This window comes from Lycium barbarum, chromosome 9 (genome assembly GCF_019175385.1).
Source record: "Lycium barbarum isolate Lr01 chromosome 9, ASM1917538v2, whole genome shotgun sequence".
Classification (NCBI taxonomy): Eukaryota; Viridiplantae; Streptophyta; class Magnoliopsida; order Solanales; family Solanaceae; genus Lycium; species Lycium barbarum.
Genome location: NC_083345.1, coordinates 124,562,577 through 124,581,842, shown reverse-complemented (window position 1 = coordinate 124,581,842; position 19,266 = coordinate 124,562,577). Strand labels below are relative to the sequence as shown.

General features: G+C 31.5%; 1 protein-coding gene across 1 annotated transcript; it reads right to left on the bottom strand.

Moving 5' to 3' along the window:
* Positions 1–12,182: 12,182 nt before the first annotated feature.
* Positions 12,183–14,140, bottom strand: LOC132609878 (protein DETOXIFICATION 49-like). Its single transcript, XM_060324063.1, has one exon. It carries the CDS (start codon positions 13,988–13,990, stop codon positions 12,446–12,448), a length of 1,545 nt encoding a protein of 514 aa, XP_060180046.1. The 5' UTR covers positions 13,991–14,140; the 3' UTR covers positions 12,183–12,445.
* Positions 14,141–19,266: the final 5,126 nt, after the last annotated feature.

Here is a 19,266-nt window from a genome sequence, read left to right as displayed (position 1 = left end):
ATACAGTAGCACTGAGGCAAAGTCTTTGACTTGGCTTACTAATATTGTTTTTGGGACGGGTTACCATGGGATGATTTGGTATAGGGGCAGAAGAAGGAATGGAGGAAGTGAAAGAGGTTGGTACTGATAAAGAGGATGAGGAAGAAGAGGTAGAAGAAGGAGAGGTGGAAGACATACTTGGAAAAGACGCGATAGAGTTCTCAGGCTCGTCTGATGAAGAGCGATTGCTGGTGGTGGCCTCATGAGAAGTACTTCCTGAATCCGGTGTTGTAGATATAACATGAGAGTTTCCAGATGGATTTAATGTAAACGGAATAGTATAATGAGAGGGGGCCCATATATCAACTGTAGACACGTAATTTTGACCCTCCCCGTGTGTTTCATCTTATAGTTTTTAAATATTTCTTTTAATTTTAATTTTTTGACGTGTCGATTTTATTCTATTTTTATTTAGTAAGCTTATTTGCGAAAATAAAAAAAGAACAAAAATATTTGCTATTTTTAGAGTATAAGTTTTGTGCTCAAAAGAACGAAAAATTACAAAAATATGCTTTTTTTATTTTTTTATTTTTTTATTTTTTTAGGATTTAATTTTGTTTAGCTAGTTATTTTCTTTTAAATAGTATATTTTTCTCTATCTAGGAATAGTTATTAAGTACTTCTCATTTTTGCATTTAAATAAAAGGTAAATATAAAAATAAAAAGATGACAAAAACGATTGGCCTTAATTTCCATAGATGAGTATGGAAAACGATGCTCCACAAAGTCCACGTGCCTGAAGACATACAACCTAGACTTCACAAGATCAAACTAACGATAAGCACTTTGATTCGATGAGTAGCCAAGAAAGAGACATGGGCTGGAATGAGGTTGCAATTTATTTTGATTATAAGGCCTTAACCATGGGTAACACAAACAATCGAAGACCCGAAGCTTGGTATAGTTTGGTAGTTTGCCATATAGCTTAAAATAGAGAGATTGATTGTCTAAAATTCTGTTTGGTAAGCGATTAATCAAGTAGGCTGCGGTAGTGAAGGCATAGGACCAAAATTTTAGAGGGAGACTCGCATTATGTAATAGAGTGATACCTGTTTCAACAATATGGCGATGACGACGTTCGGCAGTTGCATTGTGTTCAGGGGTATATGGAGGAGTGAGAAGGTGAGAAATACCATTGTCTTCAAAGAAGGACCGAAGATGGATGAATTCACCACCATTGTCAGAATAAAAGGAGATGATGGGCTTTTGGAAGAGCTTTTCTACAACTTTCTTAAATTTGGGAAATATAATGGATACATCAGATTTTCGTTTTATGGGAAAGAACCAGATATATTTCGTATAATGATCAACAAAAATTAAATAATATTGAAAACCATCTATTGAAATTTCTGGCGAAGGACCCCAAACATCCGAATAAATGTATTCCAAAGGAGCACTGCTCTTTATTGTAGAGTTGTAGAAAGGAAACTTATGCATTTTACTGCATTTACATGAATTGCAAAAGAAAGATTTTTCTAAAGGGGATGAAATAGCTAAAAGCTTGAAAACTTGACGAAGAGTGGGTGAGGACGGATGACCGAGACGTCGATGCCAATTGGAAGCAGTTCCGGTGATGGTGGTGGCGAGAGCTTGAGGAGAGGTCGGTGACTGAAAAAATGAAGGCCATGGATAAACATCGTTTTTAGGTTTCCCTGCTAGTAGAGTTGCCGTCGTGCAAAAGTCCTTCACAAGAAACGAATAAGGTGAGAATTCCACAGAGACATAATTATCATTACAAAGTCGGTAGACAGAAACAAGGTTCTTTTTCATCTTAAGAACATATAAAACATTGGATAAAGTTAAAGGCCGAGAAGATGAAGGTAAAGAAGTGGATCCTGTATGAGTGATTTTGTGTTCGTTACCATCACCAATCATAATGTCTTCACTACCATCATAATCAGAGTGAAGGGATAGATTTTGAAGATCCTGCGTGACGTGATGCGAGGCACCATAATCAACAAGCCAGTTTCCATCATTGCTAGTGCCATGAGCTGCATGGTTAGCACGTGGCTGTTGTGTTTGAGACTGAGTATTGTTTCTTGTATGTCCATCTGATCCAGACCCATTGATGAGAGAAAGAGTTGCCAATAATTTTTGGCATTGCTTCACATGATGACCAGGCTTGTCACAAAGTTGGCAAGTAACGCGAGCACGATTCTTGTAGTTGTTTTGACCAACAAGTTAAGAACTAAAGTTGTTAGCAGTAGATCTGTCCGTAGGATTCGAGTTGTTTGATGGACGCGAAGCATGATTTGATTGAGAACGATTTTTGTGAGGCGATGGTTTAGCAGCAAAGTTTGCTATAATTGGAACCACGATAGAAAAAGATGAGCGAACCAGATTCTGCTCAAAATCAAGGAGCTTCTCATGAAGCTCTTCAAATGTCAATGGAGTTTCTCGAGCACGCAGAGCTGCAGTGATAGTGTCATATTCTGCTGGAAGTCCATGGAGAGCATGAAGGAAGAGCTCATCTGTGGAAATTTGAATGTCAGCTGAGGCTAAAGTGTTGCAGATTTGTTTGATCCTCTGCAGGTATAATGTAATAGAGAGGTTGCCCTTTTTCATGTTGCTTCGAGACTCTCTAAGACTCATGATACAAGCACACGATGGCTTCGCATAGGTTGCCGCCAAATTTTGCCAGAGAGCATAGGAAGACTTAGCATCAAGGACAAAAGGAACAATGTCAGGAGATAGAGATGCAACGATAGCACTCCGGATGAGATAGTCTTGTCGTTGACAAAAAAATGTGTCTGTTGAACTTGGTGGCTGTTCAATAAAGTGGAGAAAATCATATGCAGTGAGGATGGTTTCCCACTGGTATTTCCATGACTGGTAGTTTGTATTGTTAAGCTTTAGAGGTGCCTGAGCAATAACGTTGATATTGATCAACTGCTCATTGTTATTCATGGTAAGAATTGGTGGAGGATTTGGTATGGGTTGTGTTGTTTAGGAGGCAATTACAGGAGAAGGTGTGGTTGAGATGTTCTCGGTGGAGGAATTAGTTGGAGCCATTGTTGTCGTCGGTGAGAAAATACAAACGCCCAAAAAAAATGCTGTGAAGCTTTTTAGGCTCTGATACCATATAGAAGTTTACTTCTGGAGAAAGGTGTTTCATCTTATTAATAAGAATGTGTATTTATACAAGAGAGCTACAACTAATAAGGAAAGAATCAACTAATAAAGAATTGTGATCTTCTCCTAATCATGATAGAAACTAAATCACTAATAGAGTTATTAAGATATATGGAAGATCAATCAAGATATCCTAATATCAATCAAGAGATATCACTAATATATATCACCTACAGCTCTGAGGATTCCAAGTGAATGAATCAACCTTTCTCTTCAGTTTTGTCTTCCATTTGCTTGGTTTTAAGAATTTATTTGCTATCATATTATATGCATCGGCCGTAAGTAATGTACTTCAAATGAGACATTGTTAAGTTCTTTTCGTTCACCTACTAGTTATGCGGTGATTATAATATAAACATTGTTTATGTGGTGATTAATCAGGATTGTAATAAATGAAGTACTTAAGTAAAATGGCAGTTTTCTCTCTAAAATATTTAATTCATGCGTTGTTAATATACATATTTCACATTATATTCTGTATAACTTATTGCATGTATTATTCAACAAACCAAATGTCGCATTTGCGCCAAACACTGTATCGTCTTATGTGAGATCTATATTGTGATTAATTGCTCAAATAATAGAACCAAACGATCCCTTATAATGCTTCTTGTCACCCTTCTATTTCTATAAGATATAAGGGATTTTTTTTTTTTTTAGGTAATTATCTTGATAATTTAACTTAAAGAAAAGTTTAAGACCATTTATAGCATAAAATTATAGGGGTAAAACTACAATTTGAAATGTCAATATTCATAAAAAGTCTAATATATTTCTTATGTGAGATAACACACGTGGAAATACTATTTGAAAAAGTTAATATATCTAAGAAGCTTCAATAATTGGGCTGCAAACAAGATAACAGTATAGAGGCTACATAAAACAGGAAATTATTATAACAAAGTTCATTGGTGTAACGAAAATTAAGTTGAAAGAATTAGACTTGTACTGCATTATCAAGGGTGTATTTCAGCTACTATATGAAATTTCTTCACTCTTAACCAGAGCTTAAGACTTTAAGTGAGTTTTGAGCGATTTTTCCTACACGTTACGCGTTTGAATTAGTTGAGTCAGTGAATTTTAAATATCGAATAATTATTTTAAAAGTAGAATATACCTACTCGGCTACTTCTTTTCTTTAATTCAACTCTCACCTAGAAGAATCTTTCTGAATGTTTAATCATAAAAGAACACTGAATCTATCCCAATTTGGTTCCTCATCTTTTTGGGAAATTCAATATTTAGTTACTAGCTGGTACTATAATTTATAAATTAGTAAGATTCCTTCTGCCTAAAATAGAAGCATGATTCTTGTCTGCGTTACTCTTAATACTGCACACATTATTATATCAATATATACATGTTATAAACTGCACACACTGAATACTCTACATTATCATTATTCTATTTTTAAACTTATCTAAACAAAAAAGGACAGAACAAAAATTAGTTATATATTTATCGTAGTTAGGTAATGGAGCTAACTACGAGGTATTAGCTAGCTAGGTTTTTAAAGTTTTTTTATCTACTATGGCTAGATGTAAGAACTTGTGGATCCCGGCCAGTATGGACCGTTACACAATTGATAAGGGATAAATAATGTAGCATTTTTTAATGCCCCCCGACACATATTTTAGAGTTTATATGTAGATTTTTTTTTTTTTTTTTTGTCTAATTATCTTTTGTGGAAGTATAGAAAAAAGGCTCAACTAGAATGAGCCTTGAGAAGGTAGAGATAGATTAGGCTCAACAACCTTATGAATGAGCTTGAAGTAAAGTTAATGGTTTGATGCGTCGAGTTTAAAGAAATAGAAAGAAACCAAAAGTAGTTTCATGGGATAAATTGAGAGGATTTTGAGAAGAGAGACAAATTAGGCTCAATAGGTTAATGAGTGGGCTTGCAGTAATGTTAATGGCTCGATGAACTGAATTTAGAGAAATAGAGTAGTTTCATGGGCTAAATTGAGAGGGGATCTCGAGAAGAGAGACAAATTAGGCTCAATAGATTAATGAATGAGCTTGGAGTAATGTCAGTGGCTCGATGAACTGAATTTAAAGAAATTGAGTAATATCTTAGGCTAAGTTGAGAAAGGATCTTGAGAAGAGAGACAAATTAGGATCAATAGGTTAATGAGTGGGCTTGGAGTAATGTCACTCAATGAACTGAATTTAGAGAAATAGAGATAAAAGCCTAAAGTGATGGAACATGAAGAGAGAAAGGGAGGTTGTGCAAACGAGCTCACAAAATTTTTACCTTGATACCATTTGTGTAATTATTTTACCTAAACGCTTAAGTTTTCATATGAATTCGTTTTGATGATGATAGCTAGGAGTTTTTAAAAAAATTGGGTTGGAGCTCCAGCATAGTAGAGTTTCACTTGTAAGAGTTTAAACACCAATATCATGCTAGAGTTTCATATACGACGACGTCGAGTTTCAAAATCAAACACATTGTGTTGATGTTTTACAAGTAATAGTTACGAACTCCAACACACATTGTGGTATTTTTTTATTTTTATTTTTTGTTTTTGTTTTTGGTAGTTTAACTAAGAGTATTTTTTTTCCAGGTTTTATTTCCATATTTTCAACTACTTTGCAAATGTTGATCATTTTTCAATTACAGACCTCAAAAGTGACTAACATTCGCTATTACCATTGCTTTCATGATCACTTTTATCTCTAACCATGGTTAATATTAGTGATCTCGCTTCAATCTCTCATAGTATCACTTATTCCTAGTAAACTATTGTGGTTTTGTTAAATCTATCAATTTCTTTTTCTTTTCTTTTTTTTATTGAAGGGGAGATTTTATTATATATAACTAAACAGTACACTAGAGTTCATGATGCTAATTGCTAAGGTTAATTAATTTTTGTTTTCTTTAGGTTTTAGGTAAGTGAACTTTACTTGACTAAGGGAGGCTTATCTTATTTGACCAAACAGAAGGGCTGCATGCAACACGCTTTTTTCCCCTAGTCCTCACCATTTTCTGATTTTTACATATATACGGACAATGTAAAAAAAAAAAAAAAACAATATCATCGAATTTTTATTCACTGCTTTGAGAAAAAAAACAAGATTTTTGATGGATTTTTAGTCAGAAATTAGTCGGAAATTTACTCACCGCGACAAATTCTGACAAACTTTCCATCGGTCAAGATTTCGGACGGAGACTGATTTTTAGTAGTGATATATGTAATAGCAGGTTACTTATCTATTCTTACAAAATTACGAAAGTAATGCATATCGAAAGATTTATATACAATTATTTAATAAGTAACTTAATTATATAAATATTGTATACACGTTCAATTCAGTGTATAGATCTAAATTCTTATTAAACAATATTGAATTCAATCACTTGGTCAATGTTCCATCATTCGAATTTCCTCATAAGCCATCTTTAGTTTTAGTCTAAAAGAAGTAAGTACTATATATCCACATTTTAAAAAGTTATTCTGAAGTTGTCAAATACCAAGACATCAAAGATATATGTTGAAGCACAAAGTTAAGACTTTCGACATTTGACAATTAAGTATATATTCTTCTTGTCAACTCAGTTAATTATTATTAATCCCTTATTAGATCAAGATTACAAGTCATTAACAATAATGCGCACCATTATAATTAGGAAATTTATACATATGCACCTATGTGTCTATGACATAGATTCTAATAAGTGTTGTCCTTTTCCACGCCTTCCAGACGTATTAAGGTATCCACATTCACTAATTAATTAGATAATTTTTCATGCAAACAATATATAATAAAAGAACAACGTGCAACATGGCTGCCATAATTTTACATATTGCACAACATGTATATTGTGTTAATTATCCGATGATCGACTTTGTTTTAATTATACATGAAGCTTTATTTTTTCTTCTAGAAATTTTAAGTTGATTGCGTAAAAAATATAAATAAAATTAGGTCACGTATAAGGTAACTTCAAGCAAAATTTTATGATAAGAGTCAATTGATAACTTAATAAAAAAGATAACTAACATGTTATTATAAGTTAATCTATATAAATAGCATAAAAAAATCTTTATATTGTCCAAGTGTATATATCATTTTATATACATGAAGAACATGTTTAACTTTGTAGAGAAGAGTTTAAATGCTATGAAGTGAAGGTATGAAAAAAATATTTACACAATCAAATCATTTATAAAATAGTTATAAAAGTTACAGGTAAATTATTGCTGACTAAAACAACTTGATTAGTTGGCTATCCTTGTTATACATTTTTACTTTTACTAATTCTCATACTGTATGTTTATGTGCTTTCTCAAAACCAATTTCAAATAATTTGTGTTTACCAATTCTAAACGATGTGCATATCACTTAATTTCTGGTTGAACTTATGAACATGTCCATGTCTTTCCTTTTTACCATTTCTTTTATTTTGAGAAAAAATTAAATAGATTTCATTCGATTTTGATACTGACGCTAGCTATGATTCGTTAGCATTAGTCATTCGATTATATTTTATTTTTTGTTCTTAGAAGAAAAAATACCAAGTATAATTTTTATGTGCTACTTCAAGAGAACAAACACCAACCCAAGTTTTCACTAAAAGTTTTTTTTTTTTTTTTTGGCTTTTTGTTTTTGCTGTGAAGGATAATATTATACGGTGAAACCTATTTATAATTGTATTATTTATTCAGTATTTGTTGGTTGCTATAACTAAATGTTGATATCAAGAACATATAACATAACATGAAAAATTGGTTCTAAAAAAAACTTGGACGTTTGTTACAACTAGAGGATGACTGCTATAAAGAAGTCGGAATGTAGATTACTACTGATATGAAAGGGAACAAACCATACTAAAGTATAGAAACTTGACCGTTATAGTGAAATGTTATTACAATTAGAGGATGACTGCTATAAAGAAGTCAGAATGTAGATTGCTACTGATACGAAAGGTAACAAACCATACGAAAGTCAGATCTTTCTATAACAATTATATTTATAACATTATTTCACTATAATAGTCAAGTTTTCTTTGAGATCGATTTTCATGTTATATTTTACCTCTCTATAAAAGTAACGACCATCATTATACTAGTGCATTCTACGTAAGTCACATCTTTATAACTATCGTACTCAAATATTGATTGATTTTGTCTTTCACTATAATGATACAGTACTAATTGTAATTAATTTTACCAAATATTCCAATTCCATGTCTAGTAATCTATTTCCATATTTAAGGCACTATATCTACGACTTTTATTGTAATAAAGCCAAATATAGAAATATAATTAATTATATAACTTACTAAAGATCCACAGTTACAAAAAAGCATATAATAAAGTCATACTCTAATCTACTAACTTAAAATTCTAGATGTCCAAAAAGCTTTCACAATCTCTACACAAGTGTGGAATATTTGCTAGGACAAATGGACAAAAATTCACATGTGGTGTGTGACCAATTTCAAGATTGGATGACTAAAGCACATTGCAGAAGAAATACGAAGCATATTCAGAATTTAAGTTCAATGAATTGATCTTTAAATTTTTATCGTTAAATTTATTGTATTTTTAAAATTAAGAGTTTAAAATATTTTTAAAATTTTAATAATTCTAATATATTATTGGGAGAATAACACTTTTAGTTCTTCAGTTATTGATAAATTCTGATTTTGATCATTGTGATATATGAGTCAACACATTTAACCTTCGAGTAATTAGATTATGTGCTTTTATATCCTTTATGTAGGCACGTTGTAATTTGAACTATCTTTGGAAGTAATTATCCTCAAATATAGAGTAGTAGTATGAGTTTATCATAAAACATGAAAAATTAAATGGCGGAATGGTTAATGTTTCTGAAAAGTTGTAAACATTCATAAGCAACGGGATCAAAAGTGCACATTTCAATTAATTTAAGATTAAATGTGCTTATAAGTCAGATATTACAAGAACCAAAATTAAAATTTATCAATAACCGAGGAATCAAAAGTGCAATGAACCCAATAATATCTAGGGAAAATAGCTAAAATGACACCTAAACTATGATCGAATTAGCAGTAACATACTCATACTTTACGACGGTCCTATTACCCCTTAAGTTTTTTTAAAGTGAAATTATTGCCATCCTTAGAGGTAACGTGGCATGTATAACAAAATGAGAACTCATTAATAGTTTTTTCTTTTCTATCTTTCTTACTTTTCATCCGCCATGTGTGATGTTACCTTAGCCATCGTTGGCTTTTTTGTTTTTCTTCTTTCTCCGATTGATTAGCAAAGCTCAAAGTCATACCCATATTTTCATTTGACCTGGCTAGTAACCAATAATTTTTCCTTGCAATGTCAAGGAGATGTTTCATTTAGATAATTGTCAACACCTTTGAATATCCTTTGTAATTCTCTTGGCATCCATGGATGCTTCAAGCAGAGGCGGATCCAGAATTTGAAGCTTATAGGTGTCCAGCTAGCAGTGTGTGTTGTTACTGGGTTCTCAGCTAAAATTTCTTATATATTTGAAGGGTTTCACATTATAAATACTAGATTCGAATAAAAATTGTGGATTCCTGCGAACCCACACACAATGGTGTGGATCCGCCCCTGGCTTGAAGCCGGAGCTTTTTTGTGAGAGTGATGAGGATGGTGAGTATGGTGAAATTTTACACCTCCTCGTCTAACTTTATCCAACAAAAATGAAATGGAAAAACAGGAGTTTCAAACCTATAGCACCCTGAACAAAAAAAATTCACATACATTCACGAGGCACTGAATTCCAATGGAAAACTCAAAACGCATTATCATACAGAACTTAACCCAAAGAAGTATTAGAAAGAAATTATGCTAAATGATATTAAATTAGAAGAATTCCTCAACAACAACTACGTTTTCATTTGATTTTCTTCAAAATTAGGGCTTCACTTTTTAGTTTTTTCTGCGAAAAGGGCACAAATTTGTCGGCTCTCGTGCCCCCAATTGCTCCACTAATCTTATTTTTAATTAAGTTTTCTTCTACCGTTGTTTTCGCTTAATTTTGGTCGATTTAGTCCCAAGTTTTTGTGTATATATATATATATACATACACACATACATACATATATACACACACACAAAATCAAACCTCTCTATAACAGCATCGTTGAGTCCGAAATTTTTCAACTATTATAGAGAATGGTTGTTATACACCTATAATAACATTGACATTTAAATAATACTTGTTATAGGCAAAAGAAATATGCATAAAATCTAATTTTCATTTTTAATTGTCAAATTCTAAGCTTAATCATACTTTGTATAACAAAGGCAAATCGTTTAATGATGAAAATATACATATTCATATGATATTTTTTGTCATAAATAGTGTATTAAATGATCAAATATTTGGTCAAAATCTCTACACTTATTATTGATAATCATAGATATTCTATTTTTATAAAGATGGTTAATTATTATATTACCAAAAAAAGAAGATAGTTGTTATATGTGGGGTAATTTTACAAAGAGCAAGCGTACAATTATAAAATTGGTTGTTACAGTTATAGGTGAAATGTTGTTATAGAGAAGTAAAATATAACATAAAAAATCGGTTTCGAAAAAACTTGACTGTTATAGAGAGGTGTTGTTATATGCGAGTGCTTTTATAGAGAGGTCTGACTATATATATATATATATATATATATATATATATATATATATATATATATATATATATATATACACACTCCGTATCGTCGAGAATGCCGAGTTACGTTCGATATTGAACCTATAGCAAACATGTTACATCCGCCTCTATAAGCACTTGTTTTATCTCTCTTTTTTGTTTATTTTTACTTATTAATTCATATATATGGTGGTGTTGGTTTGATGAGGGACCATTTGTGGGAGTTGTATAAAATGACAAATTCAGGTAAAATAAAGATGCCAAAAAATCCAAATAAGCTTAGAGCAAGGGGCCATAACTTAGACTATTCAAAAAGAAGAAATACTTTAAATACTTTTAATATAGACAATTTAAAAAGAACAGAACAACATGGTCGTTTACTTGGTTACGTAGCCGGCAGTTGCAAAGGTTGAATAATCTTTTTCCTAAATTCCAATTCTCATACGTCTCATTTTTTTTTTCTAAAAGAAAGATGATCTTAATTGGTTAATAAATTTTATAATATATATACACATATAAAATAAACTTCAAAAACCATCAGCTTAGTAAGTCATTGTAATGACTAAATCTAATGTGATTAAGTGGTTTCCGCCTTTGTTTTAGTATAGTCATAAACTAGACAATTGACTTTTCTAAAGTCAAACAAATTTTATGAAAAAGCTAAACTCTTATGATTAGAGGCGGATCTAGAATTTAAAATTTATGAATTTTTATAACGAACTTGATTTAATATAAAATAATAATTGTATTCACAATCAAATATTTATACATATTTAGTGAATTTTATTATAAGGTATTCGTAGATGTTACTAGGTTTCATGAACCTGTAGGTTGTACTCTAAATTGCTCACAAACTATGTTAGTAATGAATAGATCTAACACTAAAGGGTGCAGTGATATGGCTGTGATCACTTCATTCTTAATTAAAGTTCTCGAGTTTGAGTATGATTGTATGAGATGGAACCTTTCTATATGCCTCCCTCTATATATGGTTGTGGTTACTTCATTTTTAATTAGAGATCTTGAGTTTGGATACTAGAAATGAAGAACATTTATGTAGAGAGCGCTTTACCCGTCCCGGCTTGGCATCCCGCTAGTTAAACCAAAAAAATATATAAACTGAAAAATTAAGCTCATTTAGTGAAAAAGACAACACAAACAAGTAGCCAACATTACCCCAACAAGAAAAAAAAGATTCTAAATATTTAGTATTATACTTTAAAAATTAGGATATGGACTACAAGTCAAGGGACCATAAATTGAAAGATCAAAAAGGTTTGACTTCAGAAGTCAAACAGTTCATTTCTGTTTGAGAGGGAGGGAACATTATATTAGTAAGCATGCTAATCAAGTCATTAAAAACATAAACATCTAGATTTTTGCATAAAACATGCCTGCCTCCATTTATATCACAAAAATACAACAGAATCAATACAAATCTTGATTTACATTAAAAAAAAGAGTGTAATTACATGATGAAAGAAAAAAAAAAAAAGGAAAAAAATGCTACTAGCTCTCACTGTCTGTGTGTGTGCCTGTTTCAAGAACAATAACCAATTTTTTTTTTTTTTTTAAAAAGAAGAAGAAGAAGAAGAAGAAGAAAGAATCACCCAAGAATTGATCATCAAATTATACAAAATCAAACATTTGAACTTCCATCAATCTTTTGATAATAATAATCTGATGAATAATCAAAAGAACTTTGAGGAATTTCTTCATCAATAATTATATACTTCTCTTCATCTTCATTTTCAACAGCTGCGGTAAGTTCTTTTGCTCTTTTAGCTTGATCTTCCCAATTTGTTCTTGATAAAATCACCAACAACATTGTTACTGCACATGATGCTTGTGCAGCTAACAATCCAATCCATAGTCCCACAAAATCATAGCCCCGAAAAAACCCTAAATATACAGCCACTGGCATTCCAACAAGATAAAAACATCCTAAGTTGATGTTGGCACCCAATTTTGGCCTAGCTGTTCCTCTTAGTACCCCACAACCGGTCGTCTGTGGGCAATTCCCAAGCTCACAGAGACCGATTATGGGCAAAATAATGGACGTTAGCGCGATGATTTCTTCATCCTGAGTGAACATACTGGCCCAAACCTTCCTTACCAATGTCGCAAATGTTAGTGCACATAACCCTAGCATGAAGCTAGATGATAGCCCGACGATTGCTGCTAGTCTTGCTACTTTTGGCCTATTGGCACCTAGTTCATTTCCAACTCGTGTTGACACGCCAAAGCTGAATGAAGATGGGAAAATGTAGATCAACGACGTTGTTTGGATCAAAATCCCCATCGATGCAACGGTTGCTCTAGGATTTAACAACAATCCACATAACAAAATCATGATCTCATACCACCACCATTCCAAACAAACACTAACACAACTTGGAATTGCCAAATCCAATAGTGATTTCCAACCTTTGAAACAATCTAAAGAAATTGGATTCCAAGTTTTCTTGTATACCTTAGAGACTATAATGTAAGCAATTAAAGACCCTACAAGATTAAAATTTGTCCAAACCCCACTTAAAGCAACACCTTTAATCCCAAGATTAAGGACTATAACAAGAAAATAATTAATAGGAATATGAACAAGACTAGCAAGGGCAGCACAATAAGTTAATGGCATAATTATCGATTGAGAACGAAGATAAATCCTCAACGGATGAAGAAACGCGAGGGCGAAAAGGTCAGGCAATGAAAAAAGTATGTAACGTTGTGCCTCATTGGCTATATCATGATCTTGTCCGCAAAAAATCATGATTTTTTGCATATTTAACCATAAAAATGAAATTGGAATCGATACCATAAGAAGAAGAAGAATTGTTCTTTGTAAACTAAGTCCAAGAATCTTGAATCTTTTAGCACCAAATGCTTGTCCACAAATTGGTTCCATTCCCATAGATAAACCAGAAAGAATCGAATAACCGGTTATATTTGCAAAACCAATAGCCAAAGAGCCACCAGCTAAAGAAAGTTCACCAAGACGACCAAGAAATAACATCGATACCATCGATCGAGAGTATAGAAGTAGACCAGTAAAAATCATTGGAAATGCTATGTTTGCTATAGATTTTGCTTCTTGAATGGCTAAAAACAGGGGATTTTGCTCTGTTTTGCTCTGTTCATTTTGAGTTTCTAATATTGGAATTTCAGATACTAATGGAGTCAACATATTTGATTTTTGTTTGTTGTATTTGAATTTTGGTTAAGGAAATTTTGTGTGTTTTAGTATGTCATGAATGTTTGAAGAAAATAAGAATGTTGTAACAGAAAGTTGTGGGCAAGAGAAGGAGAGAGGGTTTTAGCAGTAACCGTTTTTGGTTTGGGTTTTATAAGAGCGGGGAACGTTGAAAAATTTGGTGAATTTTGTTTTTTTACTTTTCTTTTTATTTGTCATATAGTGATTTTTTTGGTTTGTTAAATAGGTCTTCTTTGATAATAAATATTAACAGTGACCACCAAGAGTTATTGTTTTTCGGTTTGTTATATAGGTCTTCTTTGTTTTTTTCTTTTCTTTTTATTTGTCATCTAGTGATTTTTTTTTCTTTTTGGTTTGTTATATAGGTCTTCTTTGATAATAAATATTAACAGTGACCAGCAAGAGTTATTGTTTTTTGGTTTGTTATATAGGTCTTCTTTGTTTTTTTCTTTTCTTTTTATTTGTCATATAGTGATCTTTGTTTTTTGGTTTGTTACATAGACCCCTTCATCTTTAATCAGTTGTCTCCAAGGCGGAGCTAGAAACCAAGTTAGGGAAAGAGGCGGATCAAGAATTTCATTTTTATTGGCTCAATTTTAAGGTTCTTAGCGTCAAACCGTTGAATTTTTAAAGTTATAAGTTCATATCTACTATTTCTTTTTTCTACAATTTTCATGAATTTTTACACATAAATTTATGCTTAATTTGTATCGAATGTACAAGGTTTAGATGTACCCGGTACCCACACTCTGCATCCGCCTCTAAGTAGGTTTGTCCTAAATTCTGTATTTGTGCTTTGAATTCAGTAAATATGTACAAAGTTTAAATCTAAAATCCAGTTATTAACACTTGAAGTCGCTGTAGGTTTCAGAAACCATAAAATTCGAATTCTAGTTCTGTCTTTGGTAATCTTGGGTTCGAAGGCGAGTAATAAAAAAATTATGGTAAAACAACATTCTCAGTTAATGGTTATGCGGCATAAATTCAAATTAATCGAAACATAATTTCTTTCTAATCAAAGTAAATATCAAACAACGGTTGAGAATTAAAAAGAAAAAATATTAATGGTGTATGGTTGACTGGTTGCAACATACTAGGCTACTAGCTTGGAAATTTAAAAGTTTTTCTGTTTTGGTGCTTTCCCTATAAAATGTCGTTTTCATAACCGACCATCTATAGGTCATTTGGCCGGTATTAATATGACTCGCACAAACAGCAAAACTTTGGAAAGATGAAGATGATGAGTATTTTTTTTTTAATCTTTTACTAGGTGTCCGGTACTCATTTAGCGTTCGATTGATTCGGATTAAAGCAGAAAAGTCCTACTTTAAGGGATAACGTATTCTCTACTGAAGGTGACTCAATATCCAGAATTCGAACCGAGACATATGATTAATAACGTCGAGCGTTAGAAATATATAAAAGGGCCTTGGAGTATATGACATCATACATGTTGGGTTTTCCGTTAATTTGAAATTATTGTTCTAACTAAACTGGCTTAGTTTAGACCTAAGTTTCTTACTTGACATATTCTTCTCCTTAATGGGATAGGGCACAATCCATTCTGATATAATTACGGTCGAATATTTTATCCAACTTTCAAACTATATGATCCTCATCTTCAGTATAGTTATCCACATTCAACGGACTAATCACTATGCTAGCTAGTTGTTCTACTCGCTCTGGATTAAAAAGAGTGCTCACTTAGCCATTTGCATACCCCTTAATAAAATAATAATTTCCAAGCAAAAATAGGTAATTTGACTAAACTATCCCTAATTAAATAGGTATTGAGATTTGATCACTTAACACATAATAAGGGCAATTTTGAAAGAATAAAGTTAATTGTTTCTTGATTTGGTAAGTGGACACTCTTTTTCAACCGAAAAAAAAAAGTAAGTGGACACTCTTACCCTTTTAACTTTTACTTGTTCACTTTTGACTTTGCAGACTTCTTAAAAATTAATAAATGAAGTATATGTATTTTACTATAATACCCATATTTATTGGTATATAGTCTCATTGAACTTGGAGAATGATTTGAAAATGAGTAATTAATATTAAGGGTAAAACAAGAAAAAAAAAGTTTGACTTTACTTGATATGCTAAAGTGGACAAGTAAAAATAAAAATTTATTTTTAATATAGTGGACAAATAAAAATAAATGAAAAACGGAGTAGAATTCAATCCTTATGTTCTCTTATATAGAGTGTACCTAAGCGACACTTATGCAATTAATGCCCCACACTTGAATTAAAGGCAGATGTAGCATGCTTGCTACGGGTTCAATGAATAAGACGCAGATACAACATATTCCCTCCGATTTAAAAAGAGTGTCTATTTACCTTTTATTTTTTTGGTTTAAAAATAGTATTCACTTACCAAATCACGAAAGAATTAGTCTTATCTTTTCAGATTTGTCCTTATTAAGTATTAAGTGACCAAATCTCAATATCTATTTAATTAGAGATATTTTAGTCAAAGTACCTACTTTTGCATATAAATTAGGATTTTTTTTCTTAAGGGATGTACAAATGGCTAAGTGATCACTCTTTTTAAACCGAAAAGAGGTATTTGTTATGGGCTCAAATGTTCAGTCAAACCTAGCATTTTTTACTCGGAGTATGTATATTTATGTAAAAATTACTAAACTCCCACCAATTGCTAAATATCGATTTCATAATTTTAAAAGTGTAATAAATTATACTATAAATTTTTAAAGGTCGAACCGATCAAATTAAAATCCTAAATCCACCCTTAACTGAAAACCGAAGAAAACGTCAATTCAAGAAAAGAAGAATCTGAACGTTTGCCCTTGAGATTCTAGTGGGTGTTATTGTTTTTAAAATCTCCTAGTGCATGTTCACTAATTAGTTTATCATTTATCTCGAGGCATAAATGACGTCTAGCCTTTAGATTTCTAAGTATTTTTGCATTATTGAAGCATGGGTAACGTTAGTTGAGGTAAATGGCCAAATTAAAGTGGATCTATTAGATGAATAAAAAATGTTGGGCGGTTATTTAGTGGATTAATTAGATGAAAATTCTCTAATGGATTTGAATGTGAAAGTCATTTCAATTTCAAGCCTGATTCATCCCAACGACATGTTCTTCTTATCTCTATATTACTCCATCCATCCTAAGCATTTCGAGAGTCAAATAAGTTTTTTTTTATCGTGATCTTTTTATATATTTTTAATTGTTATTTATGGTGATTTATAATATTTTTTTGTAGTTTTAAATATGTAAATTTTATTTTAAAAAACTTAAAAATTTCATGTTCAAATTTATGATCCAAATTAATTAAAAAATTTACTCTCGAAATTTGAAAAATGCCGCGTGAAGAGACACCATAAAACTTGCTTTTTCAGTAAGTTAACGTGTGAATATTGCCACTTACTACCTAACAGATCATTTTATGGCTATATTTGTTTTATTTTGCTAGTGGTGGACACTAGTTGAGCAGTACTAGCTAGTGGCTAGTTGAACGATTCAAATTACTAGATTCAGTTCAACTCGTTTTGTGGTGGGTTTGCCTTTGCTTCAAAATTTGAAACACTTTTTTTTTTTTGTTGTTACATAAACTTAGCAACATCCTACGTATGACGAGGCTATGTGCGCTAATGGTCCGAGTCAGAATCTTGATCGAACATGATGCTTGCTTGATGAATTTGGTAAAGAATTAAAGTTGAATCAACAAATAGTATCATAGCCAATATCATGGTTCGATTTTCAGAAAGAACATGCTACGTGAGGTAGGTGTTTGGAGGGAAAGTGTGAGTGGTAACGCCAACATCATGCTATACCAAGCCTAGGAACCGAGATGGCCCTAATCGTAGACATCGAACATGTCACTTGTTTGATGAGCTTGGCAGAGAAATAAATTATCATGCGCACTTGTGTTCTTGCTAATAATAACTATAACTTTTGACACCAGTGGTAAATGCTTGATCCTAATTTCTAGCAACAAATATGTCAAATTTGCCCACTATCGAACCTAAGTGATTGCTAAAACATACTTAATGTGCCAACCAAATCTGCAAATCGAAAAGCTTTTTTGAAATACAATAATAATATAAGTATACCTTGTACTATCAGATTACTTAAAACTCAGTTTTTGAAAGAACAAAAACAAAAGAGCAACCGTCCACGATAGTATAGTAGAAAAAAAGGACAAATAATCTTCTACTATATATTAGTTTACAATGTTTATATTATCAAAAAAAATATATATAGCTTAAATCCAAATCAAAAAAAGAAGAAGAAAAGGAATACAGCTTTGAAAATATTTAGCTAATGCAAACACATAAGCCATTGACAGCCCACTAAGATGCTTCATATTATAATGCGTTTTTAAATTGAGTTCACCATATTGATGAGAATAAAGATAATTCTTTTTAAAAAAAATTGTGTTTGTATAATACATATAATATTCCTAAACAATCAACACTTGAACTTCTTTTTATTTTGAAAATTAATATAACTAAAAGGAATTCGAAAATCAAATAAAAATCTTATCTTAATTCTTAATTAATGAGCTAAATATTAGCTTAGCTCTTTTTTTTTTTTCTGTATTTACTTTAATTATCTGTTAGGTAACTCTCTAATCCATCACTAACCCATATATAAAATATTTTTTGTCTAAAATAAGTAAGCCTTTGACTCGTCCACTTTCCTCGGCAAATTCAGCTAAAAATGTTATTTCAAAATATTTAACGCTTTTCACTTTTGAAAAGTTAAACTAATAAGTGAACCTTTTCGAAAATCCGAACTAATAGGATCTCCATCTCTTCTTCTGAATTAAGTACTACCTAATCTAATCTTATCTAAACGATAAAATGATATATTTTAATTAAACTTTAAAACTTTGATTAAATTATTCATGATAAATGAAGAACACCAAATAAATTGCAATAGAAAGTGGAAAGTGGAAATACGAAACGATTTCTTTTTTGTCATCTTAACTTTGGTTGAAGAAAAGGTACAAAAAAGACAAAAACTAGAATATATACAACATGTTATAAAATAAAGACGATAAAGTAAATACATCAGAAGCAAGTATATAGAAAGAGACTGATATATTATTCAACTTGGGAAAATGAAAATTTTAGTCCCTAAATTATTGCCTAATTCTAATTTTGATCCTTGTGTTAATGAACTAAGCACATTTAACCTTTAATTAAAGAAAGTGTGTAATTTTAGTCCTTTAACCTAATTTAAAGTTAACATTGTTAAGTTTTTATTCTGTG